Source organism: Pipra filicauda, unplaced genomic scaffold (assembly GCF_003945595.2).
Source record: "Pipra filicauda isolate LSUMZ 115617 unplaced genomic scaffold, ASM394559v2 scaffold110_size2237424_pilon, whole genome shotgun sequence".
Classification (NCBI taxonomy): domain Eukaryota; kingdom Metazoa; phylum Chordata; class Aves; order Passeriformes; family Pipridae; genus Pipra; species Pipra filicauda.
This window is the reverse complement of record NW_024103552.1, coordinates 846,527-869,419: the sequence shown is the minus strand read 5'-3', so window position 1 is coordinate 869,419 and position 22,893 is coordinate 846,527. Positions and strand designations below refer to the sequence as shown.

Here is a 22,893-nt window from a genome sequence, read left to right as displayed (position 1 = left end):
ATTAAATTAACCAAATATCAAGGTCTACTGGAGAAAATTTTAGGGCAGAAAGTATAGTTCCGAGGTTGCAAGGGCTTAACTGGGATTTAGTAAGGAAAGGCTAGGTAAATAAAACTACTGTGGTAAAATTTACACAGAGCATTTCCTAAGGTGGTGAAATCTCTTTTAGAAGAACGTAAAATATTTCCATTTTCAAAAGACAGGGTTTCAAAAAATTGTCTGTTGCATTGCTTTACATACTTATTCTGTTTAAATAAAGCATTTGCAAACTGTAGTCTGGAATCTGATTCTTTCAACACTGTCAGCCAATAAACAGTCATTTTCTAACACCTCGTGGGTGTTTAAACAGTGGCTTAAGGAAGCATGAGCTTAAGAGTGACTGACATTAGACCTACTGTAAGTCATTATTCCAGGAAGGATTTGACATGACAGTCAACAGGAAAAGAATTATTATCAATGTCAAAGACATTCATTTTTCCTTTTAATGGAGAATACCTCATTTTTGGCTGACTCTGCTTCCTTTTTACTTTTCACTCCCTGTTGGGACTACAGTGTTCAGCTGGGCATTTAAGAGTCTGGGAAAAGTGCTTTTTGGGAAACCACAACTTCTATCCATGCTTGATTTATTTCTTATATTCCCAAAGCAACAACTATTTTGGAAATCCAGATGATTTGTGTGTGACAGATTAGTGATTTAAGGTCACGGTGTTACTAGATAATAAGCTGTAAAGTTCAACCATGCTTCTTGATAAACCTGTCGATTTGCAAATTATTGAATCTTCTGCCACACACTTCAGTACTGTCTTCAAATAATGAGACTTTTTAGATGGTTGGGGAATAATTTGTCTAGCTGTTGTGAATTGCGCAGAATGCAAATTTGGTGCTTTGTCTGGGATTCTACTTTTTAAAAAAACTTACATTTCTTGTTAATTCTACCTTTTGATGTTGTTCAGTATGACTGTAATAGTCATACTACTACTATACACAGACTCTGTACAGTGTTTTTATGACCTCTCTACTGTGTGAAGAGTGGCAACAAGCTTGAAATGAAACAATAGTGTCCAATTATTGAGCATATCTGATCATAAACTATAACTGTAACAACTGCCATTTATTCTAATGTAGGAAACTGCTTTCCCAGCAGTAGAAGCAGTGTTTCCATTCATGCATGAGGACAAAAATGAATGCAGTTCATCACATAAACAGCTGGTCTGTGTGAGAGGGCTGTAGGTTTGCTTGAGCCACTTACACTTCAGATGATCCAGGTGCAAGCAAGTCTTCTGATGCTGGGAAGAGTTTTGCACATGTTTTCCAAAGTTAAGACTCTGACTGTTAATTGTAAGTATCATCTTCATTTTCTTGCAAGGAAGGAAGTAGGAGCTAAAGAAGTTGGAGAGTTACACTGTGAGTCTTAAGCAGATGTTGAAACAGAGCCCATTCTCTCTAGGAATTCCAACTTTAAACATTATTTGTGAACTTCCTTGCCTGAGAGTAGGATTATGTCAGACTTTACTATTTTGTTACTGTTTTGTGTGTGTATAATCTTAATTATTTTGCCGTGTGATCTTAGTGTTCACTGCATTGAGATGAGACTGTATCGTTTGGCCTAGAGTTTCTGTGCAGTCTGCAGGGAGTTAAGCGTAACTTGTTGGGAATGTTAATGGAAGTTGTGTGTAATTTGCCTGTGCATCACACTGAAATTTACCCTTTGGGGTTACTGAGCCAGTGAAAATTCTACCGGGTGCCAGAGGACTGACGAAACCATCAGATTATCTTAATGACAGATTTACACTCTCCTCGTGTTCTGTACTTTTCAGATTTTGTAACTGATTTATGAAATTCTGCAAACCCAAGTCCTTCCAGCTGAACGCTGATCTTGTACTTCTTGTAGGAGTCAGGCTTTACTGTGATGAGAATATGTGGTCAAAATAGGCCATATACTGAAAATTACAAACTACTTTATGTATTAATAGGCTGCTACTCTCAATCCCAGAGGGGACTACATTTCAACGGCATAATGTTTATATTATTAATAAATAGTAAAGCCTAGAAAATTAAAAACCTTAAATTAAATGCACAAGATAGTTCCTGTATCAGAAAGAGAGAATAAGGGGTTTTGCAAGAAGTAGGTAAGTCCCTAATGTACGATCTCCTATCTGTATACTTTTGTTTCTTAATACTCGCAACAATAAATTAAGACCTAATTAATTTAAGTAAATTAAGTAAATTGTTGGTTTTGCTATTCAAAAAGCAAGTGATCATCACATAAACTCAGTCTCAAGATGAATGACAATTAGTAGAAAAGTTTGAACTTAGCAGAACATGATTTTCCTGTTTAGAGTCCTGCAGAAATCTCAGTTATAGCATAGCACTATTCTGTGCTTTAACAAAAGCCATTAGTGTCTTTAGAGTAATTTTTCCATGATGAAGAAAGCCAGTATCTGTGACAGATTACTTTACTCCACACACCTGCATTTGCTCTGAACCTGCTAGCCTGATAAATTGATAAGTTAGTCACATGTTGTTTTAAAAAGGCAAAGAACATAGTTCCTAATAAAAGAATGCTACATATTTCTTCTAAAAGGTTAAAAAGCATTTCTCAGGGCTCTTAAATTACCATATTCTGATACCAAGGGAAAATAAAACCTGGGCTTAGAGTCTTGTTTGTACTTAGAGGGCTTTCCGGACAGGAAGGCAATCTTGATGCAATTCAGTAAGCCACAATACCAGTGGGGCATTACAGGTGAAAAAATTGCAGCTGTACCCCTCACCACAATGTATTACAACTGTACAGTGGAATATTTCCTGTACATAAATAGGGCTTGGTTAACTTTGTTTCCCAAGAGTAGATCACATTAAAATGTTATAAAATCATGATTTCCTGCATTTGAATACTTGTGGTTTCTCAACTGGTTCCAATATTACAAAAGGTTTTTTATAGCTTCTATTAGTTGAAGATGTATAGAAGCTTTTTTCCAAAGTCAGCTAAAAGGCAGTTATGTATTTTTAAAGAACAATTTATCTCAGAAGACAAGAGTTTTCTTCCACCTCTTTATTATAACTCTATTTGATACTTATTTTAGAAACTTCGGGACAGATGTAAAATTAAATCAAATTAAATAAATATGCTAATAGGACCATAAATATATATGTGAAATGGAGTCGAAAGAGCCGAAGTATATATTATTACTCAGAAACCAAAATAGTTGTTATTTTTGCTATTCAGCCAAAGACCTCAGTGTAGATAGGGGAAAAAATTAAATTAAGCAGATATTGCATATTCAGTTTTAAAGTGAGTAGTTGTAATTTAAACATCCTAGCTTTAGGACCAAATTTGTTAAACCAAATTCAAAGAGAAGCAAAGCAATTCTTTGAAGAAATTATATGGCATTATTTTGGAAAACATCTCCAGTTGGGGTTTCTGATTATTCCCGAGCCTTGAAAATTGAGAGTGCACCATAGTGAAATAACTTTTACTTCCTGAAATATGCAAGTATGTAACATTTCAACTTGGCATCCAAATACAGAAAACCATAGTGAATATACAAAGGAGGTTGAGCTGGGGGGGACAGCAAATACTTTGTACAACTAGAATGTTTTTAATCCTAGTAGTACTGATAATCCTAACACTACTAATACTAGGCTATACTTTTACCTCACTGTAAACCACCACTTTTTTTTTTTATTTGTTTGGGGTTATGTGGGGTTTTTTTCCTCCACAAAATGGGAAAATTGGTGCTCTGTAGCTGTGCCTAGTGAGTGTTTTCCACACTGATATGATACCATCTTAGCCCTAAGGAAGGTTAAAAAATGTTACCCAGCAGTTTGTAGCAAAATCAATCACACAAGATAAACAGGAATGTAGATGATGAAGTATCTTACAGTTGTCCAAAATGGTGTTCCAACAGTCAGATTGACTTGTGCATATCATGTGAATAGGCATATTACAAAGGTTTTGTTCTGTTTAATATTATTTTTCTTTTGAGCATATTTTCTACATAGTTTATTTTTATACAGGGTTCTTTTGCTATAAATAGTACTTCAAAATCAAATTTAGTACTAATGTTGCTGGTAGTTATTGCCAAGAATTTTTTCCTAGTAAAAATCTGGATAAAGCTTTTTATTTCCTGCTACTGCAACTTCTGTTCACTTAATGAGAGAATTGTGTTTTTAAGGCAATTGGCCCTAAAACAGTAAAATATCCTAATAAGAGAATAGCAATCAGTTTATTCATACTCAGGAAGCTGAAGTTAAAATCTCAGCATGGGTTGGTGTCTGAGTCAAAGTGCTAGTTTATGTTGTATTCTGCCTCATTCACTGAGGTGGCCTTCCTTGGAGAAGATGAAACGCACACGCGCTTCCTGTCTTCTGTGTGCATTTTCTTGTTGTTTCTTAGCTGTTTCTGGAACAAGAATAGATTAATTTCCAAGAGGAAGCGCCCACGATCTGAGGGACTGAGATTCAAGAAATGAATATTTCTTCTGTAAAAGCTTTTTTTCTAGAAAATACATGGATCAAAAGGAAGCATCACAGAAAGCAACATTAGCTACATCCTGTAACCCAGCTGATATCATCTTTCTTTCTCAGCTGGACAATATATATTTTGAAGCCTAAGAAATCTGCATGTGTACAATTAAAAGTTCATTTTTTATTGTTTAAGCAGTAAAGCAATAATACTTCTATACAGCCTTCATTCAGCAACCTCAAAATGTAGACTGGTGGCTGTGGCTTTTTCCTAGAGACAAAAAAGATGTCTGAAAAAGATGGGATTAGCTAAGAAATGGAGATACTTCAATCACTTCTGTCCTACTTGGAAATCATGTCTGTGTCTGAGACCTGTTAGCATTCTGACAACATAGGTATGATCATTTATGGTAACATGACAGGTTGTGGAAGTGCACTCATGTTGTTTCTCTGCTCAGCTAGAGAGCTCAGCTAGAGAAACATACCTGTACACAGATAAAGTGGTGTGCACCCAGAGCTTTTCAAGTCCAAATTAACCAAGTAGCCTGAAGCTGGGAGATTAACATCAGCTCACAGGAAAATCTAGAAGCATGTTGTAGTCATGAAATCCTTTAAAAAGCATGTACAGGTCAACAGTCATTTCTCTCCTATCGTGTCTTATTATTAGACATAACTGCAAGTGGGAATAAGTATCCATCTCTTCAACACAGGGATGAAAATATTAATATGTAGCATAGCATGAACAGATTCTGTAGCATTTCTTAACCCCTGGTTTCCAAATAGGAATTAAATTATTCTAATACAGATAATGTGTGACACAGATATGATGGATAACGAAAACCGCAAGCTGTCACATTGTAGTGCCTTTGTGGGAGTACTTCATGTTGGTTACTAACATTAATACTGTCTTGCTGATAGGTTAACAAATGTGAAGGAAATGACTTGAGAGATGCAGGTTTTTAAGAGGGTTTTCAAGTTTCTTGTTTTTTCAGAGGGGTGTTTGTGAAATGTGTGTGATAGAGGTTTTAGCTTGTACGTGTTTCTTGTATGTGTTAGTGTAATATAGAGTGAAACGAGAGATTCAGAGAAAACAGGAATCCACTCCAAAGATTTCTGCTCCAAGGCACCTATTTTCATTAGTTGTTTGTGTCCTGTAATTGCAGGGAGCAGGACTGGAATTGTCACTTGGAGACAACTGATTTTCTTCCAGTCAGAATTTGCCAATACACCGTTTTCCTTCTTCTTCCAAACAGTGCCATCCTATTTTCAGACCCTAAATGTCTATAGTCCGCAGCAGTAAAAAGAAAAAGAATGAACCTTTAATTTCTCTACTTAGAGTTTAGGCTGTTTTCATGCAGCTTTTCATTTCTGCTTTTAATCTCTGTTGTTAATGCTGCTGAAAAAAAAGTATTTGACAGCCGTTCTGCTCTCTATTGCTATAATCATCCTTCTAAATAAGTGTTTGCACCATAGTATGTGGTTTTCTTGCAAAACAGAGCTTGGAGATTTCTGGTTCAATCTGAGTTTAAAATTAAATAATAATTTTATGCACACATAAGTGACAGGTGAATAAAATATTGCATTTAAAACTATCTTTGAGAGCTCGGGAAGAAGAAAAAAGTTGCAGGGAAGTGTCTGTTGGAGATGCATGCTTGTTGTTTAGCAAAAAATTTATATATGCTTTGTTAGCATTTGTTTTTACAGAGGCAGCCTTAGCAGTCACATTTTCTAAGAGGTAACAATTATCTGAATTATAGCTTAGGTTTTATTCAAATATTTTAAGGTAAAAGTACTGTATTTAATTCAACATGTGGGGGATTTTTTGTTGCAGCTAATTCACTTATTCCCACTGCTTATGACTCAGTTCTGGCATTATAGCTCATTTCCAGAGTTTCACAACTATTATTTTTGGCAGCTAATATTGCCCAGAGCTACCATCTTTCCTTAAACTTATCCAGATCAGGCATTAGTAATAAATCCCCTAGAACAAATAAAGCTAGATATGTAGGAATCAAAGATTCTAAGTCAACTAAGTCTTTTGCAAGCTTCAACTAGAAAGCTTACAGTTTGTGTAGTCCCAAAGCTTGAGCTGTATTTTATACAGGCAGTCACATAAAGTGTGTCATTGACCTTTTACTTCTAATATGCAGATAACACCTTGAAGCATACTGTCTCTTGCGCTTTCTTGACATATTACAAGGTACTTAGAAAAAATTTGTAAACAAAAATAAAGAGGAATAATCTTTTCAACTTGCTTAAAAGTCTGCTTTAATCGTTAGGCAGTTTTTTCTTGTTTTGGCTACTCATACTGCTGAGTTCAGCAATCATTCCTTTGCCTTTCCAAATTTTTCATAATTCACTTTAAAGTGTTTGGCATGTAGCATACAGAATGTGTCACGCTGGAAGGGACCACAGTGGATCATCTGGTCCAACCTCCCTGCTCAAGCAGGGCCATCCTAGAGCACATTGCACAGGGTCGCATCCAGATGGTTCTTGAATATCTCCGATGAGGGAGACTCCACAACCTCTCTGGGCAACCTGTTCAGTGCACCATCACCTGCACAGTAAAGTTCTTCCTCATGTTCAGATGGAATTTCCATTGCATTAAGTTTATGCCAGAGCCTGAAGAAGAGTTATTACTTTTTTATGGCATAATAATTGCTTTGATCATTTTACTTTGCAATCTTTTCCTCACAATAAATTTCGATATATTCACCACCTACTGAGTGGGTGGAAATATTGACGTACCTACTTTTACTTTCTTTTTTAACAGTATATTTGAAATCGAGTTTGGATTTTTTCAAGTTTTGCTCTGCCTTTTTTTAAATCTTTATTTTCAATCTCTCTATATTACTTTCCTCTTGCCTTACTGGTAGTTTTATGGCTTTCGTATTGTAGTGCCACTTAAGAAATTCCATTAGTGTGCTCTTTAACTTGTTCTTCCAGCACATTAATCTTAGTGGGAATAGAATTCATCGTCTTGCTTAGCCTCTCTTAAAATGCCCATTACTTGCCACTCTAATCCAATTTTGTGAGATTTTCATAGGGGAGACTTGCATATTTAAAGAGAGTTTTATTTTGAGAGGTAATGTTAGAGAAATAAATATCCCAAATAACATGATAGCTTTGTGAGACTTTTGTTGCACACACGTTACTCAACAGCATGGATAAGAAAAGATAAAAAAAGATTGAAAAGATTGAATCAGGTTCCTGAAAGAATCTCAAAGTATTTTAAGGACTAAGATTTAAAAGTATGCAGAAATAAATGCTGCAGTATGTAGAATTATCTATGCAGCCATGAAAGACCACAGCCTTTTGTCAGAAATTATACAGATCCTTTTGTAGTTATATCATTCCAAGACTTTATGGTATAGAAAATATGCCAAGTATTGTAATGTTTTTTAAAAAATCAAATTTTTTATTACCAGTAGAGACTGTGGAGGTTTAAAAAAAAGAAACATGGGATTGTAAATGGCTCCACAATGTTGTACAAAAGATAGCAGATGACGGAAGTTGCTCTTTATGTGTTCATCATTAACATCGGGGAGTTTCTTGGAGGTATCCATAATTGAAGGGTAGGACCATGGATGTAGTAGTGTAGCAATCTTGAGTGTTTGTCCACATCCATTAAACTTTCAAATAATTCAACATTGGAAGGTTCTGAAAATATCTAAAATTCTGTAATGACACTGAGAGCAAAAAGAATCAATTTAGTGTGACTTTGAAATATGGCCACAAATGCAATAATGTGATGTTTCTTATTGCTGCTGTTGTGCACAGCAGTGTTGTACAGTTAGCAACACAGAAGCAGCAAAGATCAAGCCCAGTCTTCTCCCGTTGGGCAATGCTTGTTACTTCTCCATCTTATTAACAAACCAACCTTTTAAAAGCAGCTGTCATGAGCACCAAGTCTGTCCTTGAACCTTCCCATCTTTTTCTGTGTGGTTTCTAACCTTACATTTTATTCATAGAGCAACCTCAGTTTTGACCCATAGTTTCTAAAGACCTTTCCTCTGTTAACTGTTTCTCTTGTGAGGTGTATGGGTGGAGCAATTATGTTCCTATTGTTTTATTTCATTTAGTCATCAACTCTCCACAGTAGGAATTAATACAGTTTAAAGGTGAAAAAATGGAAACGTATGCCATATTCCAGATGAGTCCCCACTGGTGTATTATACAAGTCAATTAATAACTGTCCTTTGCTTTTGGAAATATCTCACCTGGTGTCTCTCAGGATGGCATTCGCTTTTTCCAAGCATCTTCATACCGCCTCATAATTTTCTGGCTGACATTTACGTACCTTCACCATTTCCAATTCAATATGCAGCTTATAAACAAATATGTTGTCTTTATGCATATGACGTGGTTTTTGATGTTAAATCAATCCCCTTCTCTCAGACTTTAGTCTTTAAAATTAAAGCAGCTCTCCTGATTGATATTGCTGTGGCACTCTGTGATATCTACATTACTGGTGTCAGAGTTTTGTTGGTAGTTATTAGATAATTTTTTTCCCTACCTTTTCCCTAAAACAAATTTTAGTGACTGTGGTGGATTTTTTCAATCATTGTGACTTGACAGATATAGTAAAAATCCACCTCTCAGGCTCTGTGGTTCCACATGTTAATTCCTCCAGAATTCTTTGGTGATTATTTATGTTCCTTTGCCCTCCCCAGCTTGAACCATTGAGCTCCCTGAATTTTTCTTCTTAACCTTCATTCCTGTTAATTAATCAGCCTGCTGTCACCTCCATATGCATTATAATCTTTAATGAATAACAAGGAAGATTACTTACAGAGATTTTTCTAGATTTGCTTGCATCTCTACCACACTCTTACTTTTTTTCCTGGTTATTTATGTATGCATGTCTATACACAGACACACAGGGATGAAAAAGGTAATAGTACATATGTGTAAATTTTCTCTTACTAATTGTTTTATGTCAGCTTGACTTTTAGTCTATACAACTGTCATAACTGTGGATTTCAGTATCTAAAATTCAAAAATCTTCATAGTTGACTAGTTTGAATTTGTTTTAAATTCATAGTCCCATTCATTTTCATGCTATTACCGGGAAAAAAAAAAAAAAAAAAAAAAGAGGACTAGGACACAACCCTTTAAAGCCTATACTTTTATTAAAGCTGGTTTTCTTTTGTCTTTAAAAATCTCTCTAATAACATTCTCTCCAGTTCATTGGTGCATCCAAAAATAATCCAAGTAGATTATTTACAGACTTAAAATTAGGAACGTGACTAAACAGAAGCCACTATGTATTTACTGGGTTTGATTTGCATTTGTTAGTCTAAATAACAAATATTCCTTGAAAAAAAGATCATGTGATTACAAGTACTTTATTATTTCACCCAAGATTTTCAGTAATGTGTTGACCCACAACAGAGTATTGTGTTGTCTATCACATCATTTTTCTCTACATCATTGATTATTTTAATAAATTTATGTTTTGTTATGTAATAAAACTAAAACAACAAGTTCCAGAAAAAATTAATGATGACTTGAATGTCTTTGATACCATGATGTGAAGACATCTGATGGATTTTTTGGCTGCATAATACAAATAATAATTAGTTGAATTGTCTTTGTTATTCATGGGTACTGTGGAACAAGTAGCTATTTTTGTACAGAGGAAGTTGGAATTAGTTGGAAATTGATTAGAAAAGTTAGTCTCCAATGATGTTCTAAAAGCATTTTAATTCAAGTCCAGACAGCACAGGATCTCAGTAATGGTTACAGTTCTGATTTTCTATATGGCAATTTACTTTTATTTAGTTTAGTTACTTTTACTCTTTTAGTGTTTACAGGAAAACTATTATATTTGCCCCTGAGTATAAATTAATTATGCCTTCTCCCTTTTATCACAGATTCCTTGCAGTTTGGAGTACTGGGATGAGCTTCAGAAATCATTTGTTGCATTCCGGGAATTCAGTCTATCAGAAAGCAAAGTCTGTGAACTGCAGCTGCCCAGTATCAACCTTGTGAACGATCAGAAAGAGCTCATTGCCTCCGACCTTTGGAGGATTGTCCTGAATAACAGCCAGAATGTGGCCGATGACCAAAGGTAATTTTAAAGGAGGAGGGAAAAAGAGGCATCTAATGCTACCCTCCTAAGAGATCCCTTTCAAGAGACTTTAGGAAATAAGATACTACTTTCATATGTGATAAGGGTAGTTAGTCTTATGTGAGCTTCAGACTGTCGTTCACCTTCACAAGGGCATGGAGTGTTCACAAAAAAGAGCTTCCTTTAGGTTCATAGGCAGCCTGGCATCATCATAACCATCCATTTTCTGAATACAAGGATTGCTGAAAAGTGGAGACAAACAGGTCATATCCTGAAACCTCTTAACTGCACAAGGCAGTAAAATTAGCTAATTAACAAAAGAAGGCTGAGGCACAATCCGTTCTATAATGTAGTAGTAAACATTCTTCTTCCATGTGATGCTCATACATTGCCTTATTCTCTCCTCAGTGCAAGTCGATGACTAAAATAATCCAAATGTCTATTTTAAATATATTGAATAAAACTTTAGTGTTTCAAGAGCATTACATTATTATTATTCACACAGTTTGCTTACTATACTAACAGTAAAAAAAAATTAATCGGTGTTTTCAAACACTGGAGATTCATTTTACATTGTGTTTACAGCTGGAATCAGTGTGCAGTGGCAGATATTCACTCTATTTGCATTCATTCCATTTTGGTTAATATGTAGAGTAAGAAAAAATTAGTACAAATTCTCTCCAGAAATAGAAGTGGAATTGCTTTCAAAGACCTTCTTAATATTTTATATTTAGAGCAGAAAAGCCAAAATTACTCTGTTGGATTATTGGTATTTGCTGATTCTTGCTGCTTGTGTATGAACACATGCTTGAATGAGTATGTAGCATCCACATATGTGTTGTACGAAGCTACAGAATTCAGAGAAATCAGGGAATAAGAACATGGCTTACAAAATTAATGAAGAAAATTTAACATCTGGTTTCCATTAATAGTATCAGGTTGGAAATGATTTCTTGATGTTAATTGTGAAAGAATGCATTTTCATCATTGAGAAGTTAAGTGTTTTAGACAAGGTTAATTCCTCTGAATGTGGGACCCTGACAGAATTGCCTTCCTGGTCAGCTTAACACCACAGAAATGTGAACTCGGTGGGAACTAGAAATGATGTAGTGAAATTTAGTAGATTTTTTTTCATTAAGGCATTTAGCACTGTAATCGTGTTTATTGTTTTCTGCTCGAATAGGGTTTATCACTGTATGCAATGTTTCATTCGGGGAGCTCTGATAAGCTAATGAGCTGTAACTGTTCAGAAAGAACAGAAATTAAACTGAAGCATTTGCAGTTCACTGCAGAGAGATAGCAGGAGAGGGAATAAGGTAGCAAAAAATATGCACTGCACTACTGAAGCATTTGAAGGTAAATAAACAGAAGAGAAAGGGGGAAGTCAAGGGAACGTGCCTTGAACTGCCACCTACCTGTACAGGGACTGCAGAATCAGTAGTCTTGATACCTTTGGTGGCCTGGGGAATTTATAATAGTTTTAAGTGTAGTTTACACCTAGATGAACTAACAGTAGACTGGAAATTTAAAGATTTGTGTAGGTCAGGGTAAACTCCAGAAACCAGAAACCTATAGACTACACAAGGAAAACCTCTGATTTCAATTAGATAAGAGAAAAAGTTCTATTCCCTGCCTCAGCAGTGTTTTCAGTTTGGAGGCATGGTGGAGTACTGCTCTAGCTCTTGGGGCCCCAAATGTAAGAAGGATGTGGACCGCCTGGTGGGCTGGCCATGAGGATGATCAGAGGGCTGGAGCACCTCTTCTATAAAGACAGGCTGGGACCTGGGGTTGTTAAGCCTGAGGAAGAGAAGGCTCTGCGGAGATCTTAGACCAGCCTTCCAAAACCTATACAAATCTGGAAAGGGACTTCTTACAGAGACATGTAGTGATAGGAGAAGGGGGAATAGATTTGAACTTTAAGATGGCAGGTTAGATAGATTAGATATTAGGAAGAAATTCTTTACTCAGAGGGTAGTGAGGCACTGGAAGAAGGTTGCCCAGAGAAGTTATGTATGTCCCATGCCTGGATATGTTCAAGTCCAGGCTGGATGGACCTTCAAGCAACCTGGTCTAGTGAAGGTGTCCTGCCCATGGGAGGGCAGTTGGAACTGTGGTCTTTAAGGTCCCTTCCAACCCAACCTGTTCTATGGTTCTATGATAGAAATTCAAGCTGATCTCTCTACACTAACTTGAAACAAGGCTGCACTGCAAACTTTCTTGAGGACAACTGCAGGAAGGACCGGTGAGGAAGAATTAATCCTGACCGGTCAGGAGTGCTCCTGAGTGGATCAGAATAAGAGGAGCTGTTCCTCAGAGATAAGGCTTTGACCTAGGGTTTTTGAAGCGCACTGGCTTTTTCTTGGAGACAGAGCAAACATGGCAGTCACATGTCACTGACCTGGAGGTCTTGAGACAGTGCACAAGCACTGAAATACATATAGTTACCACTATGGAACAAATTTAAGGTAATGGTTAAGCCCCAAAGGATCATATTCTGTTAAAGGGAAGCCTTGATTAGGAGGTGGTGACAGATACTGTGGACCTGCAGAGAAGGCCAGCCTTCCTAGACCCCTAGTAGCATGTAGGAAGTCCATGTTGGCATAACTTTGCTGAAACAACAAACAAACATACATATCAAACAAACATATTGCTGCCAGTATGGGTAGTTTCTTGTCACCAAGCACTCTAAAATGTGTTCTAGATTCTAACTTGACCAAAAAAATCACAAACTTTTTTGGTTTTGAGAGAGACACTGCCCATGTAATGCCTATGGTAAATTTCAGTGTTAGGCTTGTTCCTAAAACAAATGTTTAACATGAGATCTTACAGACTTGTGAGAAGAGTCACAAGGCACTTTGCTTAAAGCTAGTGCTGAGTGTTAGACGACCAAATTCTAACGCTGAGGGATCTGCGAGAGCAAGAAACAAAAGCTGTATAAAAGTTGAATCTCAGTTTTCCTGGAGGCTCCTGATAATTTGACATTAATTACATGCAGCAACTGTATGATTGATTAGAAAATTTAATTCACTATTAATTGTGTAAAAGCATAAAAATGCTTAGTCTTGTTGAAGTTTATTTTCTTAGTTTGATGTTGTATTTTGGATCAGACTCTAACAGTTGCCATATGCATGCAGCTGCTGCGTAATAATAATAGCATTTCCTTAAAATTCTGCAAGGGTTTTTTTTGGTGGTAACCTCTATGATATGCTAATTATTAATAACAGAGAGCTGATCCCTTGTGTTTTAAGTACTTTATTATTGATTCCTAACATCAGTTATAAAGTATGAAACTTATGTGGTTCATATAACAAGAAAACGACAGGGTTTGTGAGAAGATGTGGATTCAGCTGATATGTTGAGCCAGGAGCTGGCAGGCTGAAGTATATCAACTAGTAATGAATATGGGAATGTGCAAAGATGTCATGATCCAAATCTTGTGGTATGCAAGCTCTTTCTGAGATCGATCAGGAACGAATTGGAAGTATAAAAATCAAGGAGCTATCTGGTGAAGGACATAGTATATATGTGTATGTTGTTTGTTTTTAAGAATTTTGTAACCTGTTCATTATTTCATGTATGCATAAGGTTTGAATGAACATTTATGAATGTTTAATCAATGAATGAACAAATCTGAAGTCCTAAGTCAAATAATTTAGCGTCTCTTTGGGGATATAAGACAGTGTTTATGAAATAAATCATATATGGCATAAATGACTGTTTATGCAAGACCTTAAAGTAGGGGGTTTTATCACGGGAAAATGATCACAGAAATCATCACAGAATAAATTATTTTTAGAGGTTTTTCATGTTACAGGACTAACAAATCATATTCGAAATTACTTTTAAAGCTTTGTTTGGTTGGTGAGACATTAAAGCCCCTCCCTGGTTTGGTTGGGAGGGGTTTATAATTTTTTGTTTAAATGGGTTATGTTAGAAGATATTTTATATATTTGTGCATCTGCTGTCTAATTTAAACAGTATTTCTATAATTACTGACATACTAATGTAAAATAGTAATTGAAAATGCCTTAAGATACAAACCATGAAACAAGTACCAAAACTTTTAAATAAGCTTAAATTGCTACTTTTTAAAAATTCAAGTGAAGAATCATGATCATATTTCTTGTTAATTGTTTTAGCTTTTATTCAAAGTAAATGATGTACTGGATTTTGACCTCTAAAAATTTGGGTTCAGACCAGCATTTGAGTCATAAATTAAATGAGTTAAGTGGTCTCTTTCTTCTTCCCAGTGGATATTTCCCCATGTTGTAGTTTCATCACAAATGGCAGTTTCGGTTTAAATATTCCACTCTTAAAATAACAAGAATAATGCAGGTCACTGCTAAGTCATTGCTCCCAGTTGCCATACATTGAATTTGAACTGCTTTGCATGATGTGAATATCATAACTTATATAATTAGTTCAAACATGGGTATTTTCCATTTTAAAAATTCTGATATTTCCCAGGATTTTGAAAAAAAAATAAAATTTTGGTCAGGTCAGTTTTATTTAAAATTTCTTCTGGTTTTGCTACACCCATCCCTCAGCATGTTGTGCCAAACACAAAGCAGTAGAAGCTGGTTGTTCCTTTTCTCTGCAGGTGAAAAATCATGGACGATCCACACAGCTCCAAGGCAGCTGAGAAATGTGAGGGTGTTTTTATAATGTATTCACTTGATGCACAAATTTTGATTTCATAATCACACCTACTTCTGATATTAATGCTCCTACTGTTGTTTACCAAGACTTAATAGAAATTTCCCTGTGTTTTCAGCTAACTCTGCTTTCTCTTGTGTTTGTGCACAGCATGAGATGAAGGACTGTGTCTGATTTCTGTGCTCTGTGCAAGGTCAAAGTGGCAGTGCTACAGGTCTGACAGAAGTCTACCTAGGCAAAACATTTAAATGGGATTTAATTTAAAATCAGAGAGTCATGGTAGTGGCTACAGTCCCTCTTTAAAACCTGTTCATTTGATATTACGATTTTTTATTACAGTTGAGTTTTTTTAAGAAAATACAGTAGTAGTTTGGTTGCTGCTTTTAGTACATGTACTGTAACTGATTTATACTGTTACTATATTTTTATTTTCATAATGACATGGGGGCTATAATTCTGAATATGGATTCTGGTTGAGTAAAAATCAAATTGACCTCCTCACAGATAAAACAATTACACTTCAACGAAATCTGAGCAGATGGGGAAAGAGTGATGAATGAATCCTCATTGTGTTTCTTTTCAGATGCTTTCTAGAAAGTTATTTTCTCTCTTTAGAGTGCCTTTTCCTTCTAAACAGTGGTTTAGCAAGCATTGTCCTGCTCCTCTCAATCTGTCACTGCTGGCGCTTGTCCCTCCCTAGCAGGAGACAGGGTGCAAGGCCAGTTCTGTCCCATGGAGCAACATTGTCCCACTCTCATTTGCTGTTTCTCTCTGGTTAGGTTTTTAAGCATGTGGCTGGACTCTGAATTTTGTAGGAATTGTTTCAGTGGTGAGCCCTTTTGGTTTCTAAGAAACAAAAAGCAGCTTTGAATGTTTTTGTTCCCAACACTTTAAATTCCAGAATATTACCTCCACTTGGTCTGCTGCTTGTGGGGCAGCAAAACTAGTGCAAAATATGGGTAAGTACTTTACATTATCTCCCTAGTGTGAAGTTCCTGCCACATTTCCCTCTGAATCAAGCATGTCATGTTGCTCTGTGATCATTGTGGTTATGACTGAGAAATTACAAAGGTCCCACCACAGTAAAATGCTCAATAAATAAAAAACAGGTACATAAAATTTGACTAAATGCAAAATTGGAGGGGTTTGTTTGGGTTTTTTTTATTCTATGAAAATATGCATCTCCGAAGCATATTAAAAGAAATAAAAATGCTGAGTCACTGATAGGTGACTGAAGGAATAGGTTTCTGAGGAAAAGATATATATATTTTCAGAATAAACCTCAAATTTCAGAAATAAATGTCCTTCCTTTTTACAGCCATTACAGCTGTTCATGCAAATTAAGTCTTAATTCAGAATATCAAAGTGCAATTACTTTTTTTTAAAGTTCCTCACAGTTTGGTTAGCATTTGTCTGCACCCATCTACCATTTTTCCGTTTTCATTTTATGTTTTCCTGAACTTCTGTTTCTAATCAAAATGCAATGAGCAAAAAATCTTTAAATATTAATCATTATTCTGAGAGAATTAACCAGTTTCATAGATCCTAAAGTACTTAGTTGTCTAAATCAGCATATGAATTTTGGTCCTTTCAGATTTGCTTCCATGCTCTGTTCCAACAATCTAAGAAATATCCGTGGCAAAACAAAGAAAAGCATCCCACTTCTCTGACTGTGGTCCAGTTCCATAAATATTTTATCATGTGAACACAAAGAATAATTTTATTTCCAAAGATGCCTATCTCAAAAGGCCTATAACACCATTTTTGAATGTAAATTGACAATTTGAAGAAGTAAAGAAGCACAGGAAAGCAGCTAAAATTCCATTTAAGTAATTTATGTTTCATCCTTTACCAACCTAGTCCATTCTTAATATCCTGTCATGATTCTTTGATAATTGGCTAATTTTAGTTGGGTTTTACTGCTGCATGAGTATTTTATGTCCACAAACCTGAAGTTGGATTTAAGCTCTATAAATAAATACTGTGCTAGATAGTTACTGTACCACAAAAAAATACTGATAAATTTACCTATCCGTGGAACTCCATGCACTCATAGCTGAACATTTTTAGTACTTACTATATTTGTGCATAATTTTGAGGTAAAACACATTGCATGATGAAAATTTTGGTCCTGAAAGCGTAAGACGTTTTGTTTTAAAAGCCAATTGTCAAATTCAAACTTCTGTTTGAATTTAAAATATCTTGAAAATGTCAATGAAAATGTATTTGTGGTGCTTTATAAAAGCTGATGACTTTCTGACAGAAATATTAAGTTGACCTTAGTTTATCCTTCATTTAATTTTATTTGAAAAGTAAAGACAGTATTTGACTGAGGACATGGACATAATTCTCTTGAATCAAGTCTAAACTTTTAAACTACAACTCTTTAGTGCCAAACTTCGAAAGCAGTGAGAATAAGGAACATTAAGGATAGATTTAGCTTAAATTAGAAAGTTTATTTGTATTTCAGTGGTGTCTTAGCAACCTGTAGAATTCTGATGTAGTGTTAGTTTCTCTCAAAAGGCTGAAAGATAATTCTTGGAAATTCATGGTGTCAGGAGCACAGCTATGAAAAAAAATCAGTGGCGTGGCATGGCATTATAAATGTGTAGTTAATATGTTGTAATAGATGCTAGTAAAGGGCTCCAGGCTGAGCTTATAACACTTGGAGATTGTTTTTAAATTATGATTGTAGAGTGAGAAGAACAAAGGAAATAAAGCTTACAGGGACATAGAAGTATAGAAGTAATTTTATAAATTTATAAAAAATCATTCTCTTGACCAGATTAACTCATAGCTCATTCATATAGCTTAAGTAATGATAAAGCAGCTGTTTTGCTATTTCAACAATTAAAGATACCTGGTGTATAAGGGTTTTATTTTGTCTAAATATGTATTGTTGTGGCGGTTCAAATGTTTGTAAATTGAAAGTGTAGTGTGATAAAAGTGTGGTTGGATTGCAATCTTGTAGGTTCTGTCCTGCTTTGGAAAAAGTACAGACACTGACAGTAGCAGTTAAAATAAAACAGTGACGTTGTCTGTGTCAGAAAATGAGCATGATCAAGTCCTACTGTAAAGTGGTAAAATCCTGGAAGTCCTGAAAGTACTACTTTGTTATCTACCTTCTGCAGCTCGGAAAGTGAATCTGGCTCCCAAAGCGCATGTGATCAGCTTGTAACCCCCACGGCATTAGCAGCCTGTACCAGGGTTGACTCCTGTTTTACTCCTTGGTTTGTGCCATCACTAAGTGTGATGATCCAGTTTACCTATTTGGAAGTCCACCTATGCCATCATCTTGATCAACTCGGCACAGGTATGTACTCCTTTGTGTAGCATAGTAAAAGCATATAGTTCATACGTGCTGCTTAACCACTCTTTTGCTGTCTGTAGTCCTCATTTCCTCGTTCAAACAGACATTCTTGAAATAAATTATCACAAACAGCCACCAGTGGTACAGGCTCCAGGGTAAAACCGATGACTTCTGTGCACTGAGAAAGTACATACGGTAGGCAGTGAGGCTGATCAGCCCCCTTCCTGCCTCCGGAATGGGTAACTGTAGAAGCCGTCTGTTTTCCATAGTCTGATTAGTGACAGCAGGTGCCACTTCACTTTTGAGCCATCTTAGTGAATGAATTTGATCTTTTACATTTTCCAGCATATTAACAGTACTGCTAAAATATTTGAAGATTTTGCAACCCCCTTAGTAAGAATTCCTTGGAAGAGTTCTGAGAACTACAGATTTAACTGTCATTTCAGTTATGATCACTTTTGGAGCTACATATGGTTTGGTTCAGTGCTCTCTGTCATTGCATTAATGGCAAATACATTCCAAGAGATCTTTAGATTATTGTCTGATTTTCAAATGCCAGGAATGCTTTCTGTGGAAGATGGGCAAACTTCTTGGATAGTTTTGACAGGGACAGCTTTCTTTGTGAGTAGTTTTTGTGTTTCTGCAAGTATTATAATACATTCATTATCAAATCATACCAAAAATGACATTCAATGACTAGCAAATAATTTCTTGTCTATCAGCTACTTTTATCAGTACATAATTTTCCTCACTATTGCACTCCAATTCCAGATGCTCAGTCTTTAAAAGTACATATACTGGAAAAGGCAAAAATCAGATTAAAATCAAACCCAGCTGTTTCATTTTTTAACAGCGACTGAGTTTATGCTGTTGTTGCTGTTGTTATAGCATCTAAAGGCCTTAAGTTTTGGGGCTCCTTTGTGCTGTTATACACCAAGGGAGCACAAAACTTACTGTATCTATTACGCTTTTGTAGAATAATAGGGCTTGATCTTGGATAGAGATGAGTGTTTTGGTTCCAAATCTGTAGAGCACTAGAGCATATGCTAATTTTAAGCATGTGAGAAGTTCCAGCAATGTAAATAATAACATCAGTGGAAATATTCGCATGCTTCATGTTACACAAGTGGTATACATGCCTTGCAGTGTCTGCTGCCTCAGTGCTCAGCATTTTGCGGGACTGAGACTTCAATGAAGGCGATAAAATCTTTTTTATGATATATTTCTCATGCTTTAGTCTCAGGATACTGTTTTGTTTCATTTCTAGTGTTATGGGGTAATATGTCGCATCTCAGTGGGTTTGTGGTCTTGAACTGTCCATAATTGCATCAAAGACAACTTCCATTGTGGAGCCTGTTAGCCTGCACTGTCACATGTCAGCAAATAGTATAATGCTAATTGTTATTGTGTTCGTAACGTGCTGTGTGTGGAATATCGTAGACATCTACTATAGCCAAAATTCTCACAGAAATATGGTCTCTGCTCCAAATAGGCAGCAATCTGAAGTATTGAGCAGTGTGTAGATAAAGCAGTTTGGTGGCTGGTCTGTTTACCATGAAAAGATTTTGGTTTGCAGATACTTTTTGTTTGCAGCTGTTATTAATTACAATTCTATTTTACATCTAACAAACAGTGTGAACAGCATTCATTTTGGATTTCAGAAATCTCGACTCTTTAATGAATTTTATTTGTTTTATCTTATGTACAGGCAGTTAACACACAATTTACAAAAACATACAGAATGTGGTGATTGTGATGTTCCAGTCTTGTTTTTTCTTTCACTTTTCAGCACCACCAAAGTTTCTTCAGCCATTTTTATCTGATAAGAACATGCCATCTGAACTAGAATACATGATAGTTTCCTTTGATGAGCCTCATGTATATCTTCGTCAGTGGAACGATGAATCGGTGTTCCAGGAGATCCAGTTTTCAACTCAAGCCGACTGTAAACTTTTGGAGTGTCGAAATGTGACTCTGCAGAATGTTGTGAAACCTTTAAAAATCTGGGGACAGATTGCTATTTCCAGCAGCACAGCAAGAAGGCTATTGGACTGCACAATAATGGTTGACCCCATTTTCATCAGCTTTGGCCAATATGCAGTTCATTCTTTAAATACAGCAATTCAAGCTTGGCAGCAGGTATGCAAATGCAATAGTGAGAATGTAGCTATTGTGATTAATTTAATAGCAAATTAGAATAACCACTGCATTCACTGAAAATATTCCAAGATATAAGAGCTGTACCTTATACTGAAAGTGGTTTTTACTAATAAACATTAATTCTGTGATAGCTATGAAAATTAGGAGGCAGTGTTTGCTATCTGTAAAGGTAAATGTAGCCAAAACTGCTTACACTTCAGAGAAACTACATGAATTTATATCAGAATAATCAAAATCTTGGTCTTGAAATGCATAATATTCCATGAATTTATGAAAAGGTGAGTGAGACACGATATGTAAGCACAGCTAAGTCTGAGCACCAGAGCATATTGTTTCCAGCTACTACTTCCATCCTTATTGAAGTTCAACACTAGTTTCACATTACATTCTGTGCAAGCAGCATTAATGGCTGAAGCCAGTCCCAGTATAAGGAACCTTGCTTCTGCAATGACCCCTCAAAGGCCTGTAATTCCCTTACTCTACTACAGCCTTGAAATCAAATCATTCTCTTCATCTGCCTGAAGACCTATGTGGAGCCTGGGAATTAATTACCTATCATGGCACTACAATAACAAAGCCCCCAAAAAGGATAAAACATCTGTTTTATATCAAAAAATTCTTTTTTAAGGGCATTCCATGGTTTTCTTGTTGCAAAAGGACATTCATAAAACAAGATCTAGTGTGATTTAAATCTTTACAGCTGGCTCAAATATCAATGTGAACAAAAATCTTTGTAGCTCCAATTTCTGTTTTTTGTCATATTTTGAACAATGCTTTTAATAAAAAACAAACATAGAAAGTATAAGACAGTCCTTGATAGGCTGTTTAAACCCAAAATATTTCTGACTTAGTACTACTCCCTCATCTGAGACATGTGTGGCAACTACTGCAAAATGGCCTTCAGAAAGGTCAGTTTCCTCTTAGGATGGGAAAAAAAAGATCTCTCAGACATAGCTATACATATAAATAAAATATGGCGCATAAATATTTAAATGTTTTAAACCACATCACAGTGTGAGTGACTGACTGACTATTCTCTGCCTTGAAGGAATATTCTGAGTTGAAAAAAATGGAATTGTATATTTGATTAAGTAGAGCCATATGTCGCATAGTATATTGCTGACAGGTACATTCTATGAATAGTTGGTACTGATTTATACATGGATTTGGCAATGTTAACATGAGCCACAGGAGGATATACTTCTGTAATTGTTGCTGTAATTTTCTCGTTTCCTCTCATGTCAAGGGTACTTGCCACCATGTTCTGATGTGGTGGGTATCTAGCCCTGAGTATTTGAGATTAAAAACTTGCATTACTTTGAAATTAGGGAACAGTTAACACACAAGTGGGCTCAAAATGGATTATTAAATTAATTGTTGCCAAGATGTTTTTTATGTGACTTTACCTCCAGATTGGGAGGTTGGCATGCACTGCATGGGGAGGGAATAAATTTCACAATAATAGGCATTGTTTGTTGTTTGCTGTTCACACAAAATGCAGTATAAATGCTGCAACTAGAAGCATTAATTTAATAACCAGGAAAGGTTATTTGAATTCTCCACATACTTTTTACTGGGTTAATATCTGAAACAAGTGATGTTGTAGTCAGTAGACAGACAGATGAAGCATGAAACAATTTGGCCCTGCACCTTTAGGTCAGGAGTTCAGGATTACCAGAAGCCTCTGTCAGTGTCTTTGTTTCCTAGATATGGACTGATTTTTTTTCTTTTTTTTTTTTTTTTTTTTTTTTTTTTTTTTTTTGAGGGATTTCGGTGGGGTTTTTTTTGTTTAAGTAATGGTGAACATCTTGAAAGTAGATTCAACCTAAAAAACACAAGGCATACAACTTGCTTTATACTTCTAAGTCACATGCTGAAAATCTGAGAGGATTAGCACTTTTAGAAAACAGTTTCCCCTTTTGACTTATTTCATTGTCTGATCTGAAATCCCTATTTAAATACAAACAGTAACTGGCTAATGAACATCTAAATGCAAAGCTGGAGTAATGGGTTTAATAATTAAAGAACTGGGCAGGGAACTTCAAGCTTGTTATTAATTTAGTTTTATTATTTAGTAATAACACATAGACTGTCAAGTGAGATAGAAAATGCATGTCTCCTGTGAATATAAGTGGAGTGAAGGATGTGGTGATTTTTTCCTTTATTTGGGCATTTAAGCCTTCACAAATTGTTTTACAGCATTAGTGCTTTATGGTATCTAGAGACAGAG

At 35.8% G+C, this 22,893-nt stretch overlaps 1 protein-coding gene across 2 annotated transcripts in view; it reads left to right on the top strand.

Annotated features, from left to right (window-relative positions):
• The window catches only part of VPS13B (vacuolar protein sorting 13 homolog B), a 427,213-nt gene that overhangs the window by 354,898 nt on the left and 49,422 nt on the right, over nucleotides 1–22,893 (top strand). For both annotated transcript variants that reach the window (XM_027717679.2, XM_027717677.2), the window contains exons 40-42: nucleotides 10,341–10,537; nucleotides 18,325–18,506; nucleotides 20,293–20,642. In XM_027717679.2, coding sequence (XP_027573480.2) covers nucleotides 10,341–10,537; nucleotides 18,325–18,506; nucleotides 20,293–20,642 — 729 coding nt within the window. The remainder of the gene's footprint in view (nucleotides 1–10,340; nucleotides 10,538–18,324; nucleotides 18,507–20,292; nucleotides 20,643–22,893) is intronic.